Source organism: Gambusia affinis, linkage group LG18 (genome assembly GCF_019740435.1).
Source record: "Gambusia affinis linkage group LG18, SWU_Gaff_1.0, whole genome shotgun sequence".
NCBI lineage: Eukaryota > Metazoa > Chordata > Actinopteri > Cyprinodontiformes > Poeciliidae > Gambusia > Gambusia affinis.
In genome coordinates this window covers 24,517,920-24,526,280 of record NC_057885.1, presented here as the reverse complement: position 1 = coordinate 24,526,280, position 8,361 = coordinate 24,517,920, and the positions used below count along the sequence as shown (strand labels likewise).

At 42.7% G+C, this 8,361-nt stretch overlaps 1 protein-coding gene across 3 annotated transcripts; it reads left to right on the top strand.

Moving 5' to 3' along the window:
* Positions 1-484: 484 nt before the first annotated feature.
* LOC122820808 (zinc finger protein 836-like) lies at positions 485-7,995 on the top strand. Of its 3 annotated transcripts, none has more exons than XM_044098427.1 (7): positions 485-781; positions 3,426-3,567; positions 3,912-3,996; positions 4,450-4,550; positions 4,671-4,764; positions 4,846-4,949; positions 6,028-7,995. In XM_044098427.1, exons 1-7 carry the CDS (start codon positions 553-555, stop codon positions 7,187-7,189), a joined length of 1,917 nt encoding a protein of 638 aa, XP_043954362.1. In that variant the 5' UTR covers positions 485-552; the 3' UTR covers positions 7,190-7,995. The 3 variants fall into 3 exon arrangements, with proteins under 3 accessions (XP_043954362.1, XP_043954361.1, XP_043954360.1); XM_044098426.1 differs by having other exon boundaries at positions 4,671-4,773; XM_044098425.1 differs by having other exon boundaries at positions 486-781; positions 3,912-3,969; positions 4,671-4,773.
* The last annotated feature ends 366 nt before the right edge of the window (positions 7,996-8,361 follow it).

Genomic DNA, 8,361 nt, shown 5'->3' with positions numbered 1-8,361 from the left:
GCAGAACCTCTTCCTGGAACACAGAGAAACCGGCTCCTTCACTGTAAAGATAAACAGTTTAACATTTCTAAATAATGGACTAATGCAACAATTATAAAAGCGACAAGAAAAAAAGAAATCAGAACTAAGACAGATAGAAAAAGTTCTATGTACACTAAAAACAAAGTTATTTTATTTTAAGCTCAAAACTTCAACCTTTGTGTTGAGGTAAAAATGTTTCTTCTTATTATTCCCCCGGTGAGCCCAAAACTGTTTATGGAATAATTCAGAATTACTGGTGACATTAAGTTCTGTCTTGTTCTGTTTTTATATGTAATTAATAGTTACATAAATTAATTAAATAAATAATTTCTTTTAAAAAGCGTGGAAAACCCACGCTTTTTATGTATAGTGATGTGAGGGACGCGGCCAGCAGGAGGCGGTAGAGACATCCGCTCCAATTAAATTCCGAAGAAGCATAAGGAGAGTCTTCCGTTTCCAGGGACAACAACAGGAAGTAGGCGTGTTAGGAGCAACGTGGGGAGGATTTGGATCCAAACGGGAGAACACGGGATGTTTTACTGCAGCAGTGGCGGTTCCGATCCACTCAGCATGTCTAAAAGCGACTTCCTGAGAGGATTCATCACCGAGAAGCTGAGCGCCGCCGCCCGGGAGATCCTATCGGCGGTGGAGCGGACCGTAGCCGGGTATGAGGAGGAGGCGTCGGGCTTCAGACGGGAGATCGACCGCCAGAGGAGGCAGCTGGAGCTGCTGCAGCCGCAGGTCAAGCTGCACAGAGGAGGTCAGTGGTGGACAGGAGACAAATATTAAATACTGACAGGGTTCAGACTTGGAGGTGTTGAGTTGGGGGAAAAAATAACTTTTTATTAAATATTCAGACTTGCTCTTTCAATGTCTCTTTTAATGTACACTCAAAACTTCCCATTAACTTCCTCCGCTATCACGCTCATTTAAAATGTCGCGTCATAGACAGTCAGGGATTTCTCCCATTTTCTCAGACTGTCTCCGGTGGGATTTCATCCTAACCAATCAGCGAACAGAAGAAATTGTGATCTATGACGTAAATGTGGAATTAGTCTGCCTGTAGCTTTAGCAATGGCAGCAGAAGAAGCCGGTAAGTCCGTGTTGGTCAGGACTCCAAATGCTGAATTAACATTAACAGCCACATTGTTCAGATCTTTTATCCAGTGGAAGATGGTTATTTACAGAACATTCAACTTCCGGTAAGCTTCATAGCAGGTGACTGGGGAATTTCAAACCTCATAGGCAGATGTATGAACAAGGCCACGCCTCCAGGAAGCAATCGCTTCTCAACAGCTGAGTGCGCAGATCCTAGAAAAAGCAAACAGGGAAAGGAGCTGGTTTGGACCAGGCGAGTTCGGACATGTTGTATACAATGTTGTACTTTTGGTGATTCCTTCCATGGATTCGCCACATTGCTCCTCCACCATCCCAGCAGCTGTGTGCGCACAGACTTGGCAGAGTTTTCTTTTTCTTCCATTGTCCTTTACTTCCTTGATTTAAAGCTGCATCACCAAAATACATGCACAGACATTACAATTACACCTGAATTATTCATATTGCTTATCAGAGGTGAGTAGTAACAAGTCTAATTTCTTGATTACATTTAATAAAGTAACCTTTTATAGAGAAATTGTACTTTTTGGGAGTCGATTCACTGCATATTACTTTGTACATTTACTTTATCATTATCTAATTTTGAGTAAAATTTTTGACTTCTCACAGAGAGTGACTCTATGGAAGAAAATTGGAACCTTTAATCTCAGAATTGTGACCTTTTTCTCAGAATTTTAACTGTAATCTCAGAAATTAAGTTGTTTTTGTCAAAATTTAAAGATTTTTTTTAGAATTTTCACTTTTTATATTTTGAGTTTAGAATTTTCAAGTTTTTTCCTCAGAATTTTAACCGTAATTGTTTAATTCCCACTTCGACCACTTCTAACTGTATCCATAGTATGAGTGGTAGACGCATTAACCCAGTGGTTCCCAAAGATTTTCTTCTGGCCCCCTATGGATTACAATAAAATCCCCCACAAAAAAGAAAAAAACAATCAACTGGGCACACACTGCAATGGCACTGCGCCCCTCCTAGGGGGCGCCACCCACACTTTGGGAACCACTGCATTAACCAGTGTTTATCCTTGTAGTCCTTGGTCAGAGTCTTTATCCTTGAAACATAAATCCTCCTTGGTGTTGAAGCAAAGTGAACTGTCCGTTACATCCAATCGCACAGCTCTCTATCACTCCTGTGATCTTTGTTCAAAACCCCATGTCTGTTGCGATGTATTTTGAGATCGTTGGGTCGAGCACAGAGTGTTGATATCTAATGAGGAACCAAGGCAGTGGGTCGGTGGATCTCGCCCTCTGGTCCGGCGTGAGGTGCTTCTCGGTGCTCCTCGCTTTCCTTGGTTCCAGGATGTGGTCCTCTGCTGGTCTTCTTACTGCTCTTGTGTCGAGTCTCAGCGCCGGGGACGAAGAACATCGTATCACCTCGGTCTCATGGTTTTATACTTTTCTCCCTCTCTATGGGAGTGTACCTGTTGAAGATTGCGCAATAATGTTCCTGTGACATTTGTAACTTGGGTCATAATGACCCGTTTGCGAGATAATGTACTTGTGACACTTGTGACTGTGGAAACTTTCCGAGATGTGCAGCAGCAGGCAGCTGCACATCTAAACCCTGACTTTACTTCTTCTTATGATTCTATCATTCATTTATAATGTTATGATAACCATAATTTATCAGTTACTCTTATTATAATCTTAATGTGAGTTATTACAAATGTTTTCTGTAAAGAAACCAAGAATAATTCATGATTCTTATTCTTATTTTTATAAATCTGCAGGCTGGAAACTTAATACCTCTTTTTCCAGGAAACCTGCTCTTCCTGTTTCATGGCTTTCTCTCTTGACTATGATTTCTTATGATTAAATAGAAAAAAGTAGAATTAAAGCAAAGTTTGCAGGAGACAGAAACAACACACAACCAGATTGATTTTATTGACATTTAAGTCTAATGTTGGGTCTAGATTTTACTTGAGTTATTAATTTTAAAGAAAACTTTATTTATTGTTACTGTTAAACTAAAATCTCCAGCATGGGGAAGTGGGATGATCTCTGATTTTCTTGACAGGATAAAACGATAATATTTTCACTCCAACAGAGTTTCTGCTTATTCAAAAGTTAATAAGTATAAACTAGAGATACACTAATTAATTTATTGTTTAGGGTTTGGAATCAGGCCAATACTGAAGAATCTTTTTTTGTTTTAATTTCCTAACTTTTGTTGGATTCAAAACTACAGCATCTACAGAAGAACATGTTGTCATTTAATCTGATGAGTTAAATCCTTAAAAATGACATAAACAGGAAAAATGCAGCTGTTCAGACTCTGTTGTGTCCAGATGTGGAGGCAGCTGAGAGGCACAAACTGACTGGGAACCAGTTTGATGATGATGAAGAGGAGGAGGAGGAGGAAGATCCAGTAGCAATCTCTAAACTGATCCAAGAAGACCTGAAGGACCCAGATTATGAAATGCCACCAAGGTAACAGATCAGAGCAACACGGTTCTTAAATAACAGGAAAAACATACAAATAAATGGAAATATTCAGAATTCAACAAGTTAGTGTGATTTAACATTTACAGTGTTGAATCCAACATTAATATTAGGACTTTATTCTGATAGTGTTACAGTTTTATTCTTGTAATATTATGACTTTAATCTTCTAGTAGAAAACAAATCATAGCCTGGCTGTAAATCTTTATCATAGAGTTGACCTGAATTCAAAGTGAAAATAAATAGAAGCTGAAAAACAAACGGTTTTGTTTCACAAAAAAATAAAATTATCTTGTGCAGCCAATCAGAGCTGACCTGCTGTCTTCCTGCAGGTCTGGTTTCTCCAGAGTCCAGACCGCCAGAAGGAGGAAAAGAACCGGCCAGACTCGGGTCAGTGACTCTCAGAACCAGCAGAAGGTAAACACGGCTCGGTTCTTCTCAAACTGGATTTTAGACCAAATTTCAAATGTTTTCAGGGATTGTAAACAATCATAATCCAAACACTAATAATAGTTTGGTTGTTCTGATTTGACTTGATTAATCTTGTTTAAAATTCATAAAACCAGTTCAGTTTAAAAGTTTAGAGCTGGAAATGAATCGTTCATTATGAATCTGTTAGAAATGAATGATTCAGTTTTTGTGCTGGAATCAACCGATTCCAACAAATGAATTGACTTAAAGTGTTTTTGCTTAAACACAGACACAAATGTAATGAATTACACATTAATGTCATAACTCTGCACCATGTCTGTGTTTTAAGACAAAGAAACATTTTAAGTAAATTCGGGTCGGTACCGCCCGATTCTAAACCTCAGGTACCTGTTCTGTGAAATTCCTCCAGTTTGTCATTTTTGACTTCGTCTGTTTCAGAAAACTCAGGTAAAGATCGAGGTTGGTCAACATCTCCCCTCCGAGTCTGCAGCTACCGACCCGGTGGTTCTGAAGAGCGATGAAACCGGGTTCCATACGAGGTGAATGCACTCACTAGAAAGCAGCTAAAGTCCAAAGTAGAGCTCTGTCAGAACCACAGAAAGCCCGGATGGCTTCAGGTCCGTTAGCTGCTGAAACACAAAGATGTTCTCCATTTGCAGCTTTGTTGGCGCCGTCAACGGGTCCATCGGCTCAGCGGACCAACACCAGGAGCAGGAAGCCGATCAGAGCAACACGGTCGCCATGGAAACCCAGGTCTGCTGGGTGAGTGCTAGAGACAAAGTAAAGTTCTGGCTCCAGGTTCTTGTTTGTTAATTTGAATTCGATCTGCTTCAGAACCAAGTGGTGAAGGTGGAGGTGAAGCAGGAAGAAGGTTCTGTGGCTCAGCTCACGTTGGATCCAGATCCGACCGACGACGACAAATATGGACTCCAAACCAGGTAACCTGGGAGGATCCACACACGGCCTGTTTACAATCAAACTGCAGGGGGAGAACTGCTAACCCTAAAGCACTAATCATAAACATTAGCTTCGCTCATGCTAAAGCGCTAAACCAACATGGTGTTTAGCAGAAGCTAATGCTAAAGCTAGAAACAATGTTAAACTGCAGAATTACTCAATTCTATGTTTAACTTCCTGTGAGTGAGTTGACCAATTGTGTCTTGTCATGTAATACTTAGCATGCTAATAGCATCTGTTTGGCTAACCAGGATCGACCAATCCTGTCTCGTCTTATATATTTTGTTTTGGTAATTCAACTGAAAGTTTGCAAAACAGCACAATAAATTTAATCTTTACAATTCATCCAGAAAGTTTAATGTATGGGATGCTAAGTGTGCTAAAAGTTTTCAAAGTTAACAAAAAAGTTAAAGCGCTAAGCTAAAAATTTGCTCCGTTAGTAGCATATTAGCAAACGCCAGTTTGGCTGGAAAGTCTGGTTTGTTTGGTGAGATGTGAACGCCAAATGGACTCGAGACCGCTAAAAAAAGCAGGAAGTGGAGTACATCGCTGTGCATTCTGGGTAAACGCAACCAAACAGAGATGACTCGTGGTCTTTTACCAAACAGAAATCTTCCACCTGCTAAAATCTGACTCCATTTTTCTTTACATTTTGTCTGTGTTCAGCTTCTTCAGAGAGTTTTGTGTTATTTCCTTCAGTGGTTCTTGGTGCAGCGCCCCCACAGGCCAGGAGGGGAACAAGTTGCTCAAAGGGTTTGGTTGGTTTAACTCAGAGCAGAGAGAAAGAAAACCACAGCAGCAGGAGATGGAACAAATGTTGCTACTTTGGCTCCCAATCGAACAGAAACTATCAGAACTGAGACTGTCAGGTTTGAAAACATCCGTAGAAACGGGAGGAAGAGTTTTTGGGGAATTCCGACCCCAAATGCCAGACGAGTTCAATCATAAGCACAGATAGATTTCTAAAGAAGAGTGGCAAAAGTAAATGAAGTGGATTATCAGAGCTTCCCAACGATGACAGCATCTACGAGATAATTTAAATGTTTCCCTTGTTTGCAGCTCTCCTGCAGGTGAGTCGGATCCTGGAGGAGACGCTCTGTCCGTCAGCTCTACGTCCGAACTCGACGACCTGGAATCGGACGATGACTCCAGCGACTCCAGCAGTGACACGGACGAGTCTTTAGACGAATCTGTCGACAATAATCAGGACGTTGAGCCAAAGACACGGAGGAAAACGGACAAGCTGACGTGCAGAGTGTGTGGGAGTTGGTACAGGCAGCTGGGGAGTCTGATCAGCCACATCTGGAATCACGTCAACGAGCCTCACGGCGTCTGCGGCGTCTGTGGAGAGAAGTTTGAGTCCGTGGATGCGTTAAAGCAACACCTCCCAAGTCACAAAAAGGGCTACAGCTGCTGGGTTTGTGGGAAGTACCTGCTCTCCAGCGTCACCCTCAACCGCCACATCGCCAATCATGTGACCGACGCTCCGATTAATCAGGTGGCGGAGACTCGGATTAAATGCAACTTTTGCAGCAAGACCTTCTCCACCATGTCAGCCTTGAACGGCCACAGCCGGGTCCACTTGGAGAAACGACCCGCCAGCTGCCATCTTTGTCCAAAATTGTTTGATCTGAAGTCGGATCTTGTAGATCACAGAAAGCGCCACGGCGACGCCTCGACGGGAAGCCTGGGCTACTCCTGCAAACTCTGTGGGAAGACCTTCGCACTGGAATCCTCCCTGAAGACACACGAGAAAACCCATGCAGCGACTGACTGCCCGTTCACCTGCCAAATCTGCCACAAGACTTTCCAAACGTACCAGAACCTGATGAACCACAGGAAGACTCACGGCACTGTCGGCTCGTTTGTTTGCAGCCTGTGCAACATGAGCTTCCTGTCCGAAGACGCGCTGAAGGTCCACATGATCGTCCACTCCAACCAGGCGGCGTACAAGTGCTCACAGTGCGGGCGCTGCTTCAAACGGTTGGCCTACCTGGTCAACCACATCAAGACGCATTCAGCCGTCCAGCAGTGTGTCTGTACCATCTGTGGCCAGGTGAGTAACGGACAGGAAGCCCTGGAGGACCACATGAGGATCCACACCGGGGAGATCCCCGTAGAACAGAACCTGCACCTAGATCCGTGGTATGAAAACACGCCGGAGGAACCGCAGGGGAGTTCACTGATGTCTGGAGGACAAGAGAGCCACAGTGTCCTTTAAAACCATCATCCTGCAGACTCTGCGGGAAAACTTTCACACTGGAAACGTCGCTGAGAAGATCTGTGATATGAAAAGATGTCAGAGAAACCACAGGGATGTTCTCTGATGTCTGGAGGACAACAGAGCCACTGGAGGATGAACCTTTCCACTCCTGACAACCTGAACCCTGCAGTCTGGGGTTTGGCATTGGTCGGTTCAGTTTGGTTCTGTTTTTGACCATTTCTGTTGTAAAATTGGACAGTAGAACCGACCCTGGACCATTTCTGCTGTGGTATATGGGTTCAGTCCAGTTGTACCATACTTTTTTGATGGGCTGTTTTTGATCCAAAAAGGAATTTCGAGTCTCTTTTTTATGAATAATCAAAGGGAACAGAAGCCCACGCTAACAGGCGAGCGTTTCAGATGATCAGGGTGGAGCCACTGGCCTCCATTGATTGGGGGACGTTTTGTCTCCAACCAGTGGAGGATGTCACTGCTTACTGCTGTTGTAGCCAGACGCCCAAGAAGAGTCCAGTTAGTGGTAGAAATGTTCTGATGAACACGTCAGTCCTAGAAGTATCGTACAGAACCTCACCGACCCGCTTGTTGTAAACGAGTTGTTGCACAACTCTGTCCAGAACGAGAGGAAGGAGTTTTCTCTTTGATCAGTTCAAGTTCTACCTACAGTGTTTGATTATCTTGATACGCATGAGAAACGAGCTTTTATCGATAAAACCTCTAAAACTGCATTGTTTAAATTGTTTTCTATATTTTCACTGTTTTCTTGGGAGCATTGATACGTTTCAATAAATTAGAAAAATGATTAATTGTTGTTTCTGTGTGCAGTTCTCTGTCAGTGGTGTCCCAGTGAAGCCTGATCAAAAATGGATGATTTATTGGCTGTTTTGTGTTTGTGGGGCTGTGATTGGACGACGACTCTCCCCTTCATCCATTTTCATCCCCTGGTCCTCCTCATCCTCATCCTCATCCCCCAGGTCATTTCTGCATTGCTTCCTATTTCAACAAACTGGTTAAATCTATGGAGGGCTAGGAGTGACAAATTTAAATAAAAATGTCATGAAATAAATCCTCTAATTATTAAAATGATTGAATTTACCACAATCATCTAATAAAAAAACTGTCAGTATTTTATAGAAGCGCTGACACTGGAGCCCTAAATTAGATGTTCAGTA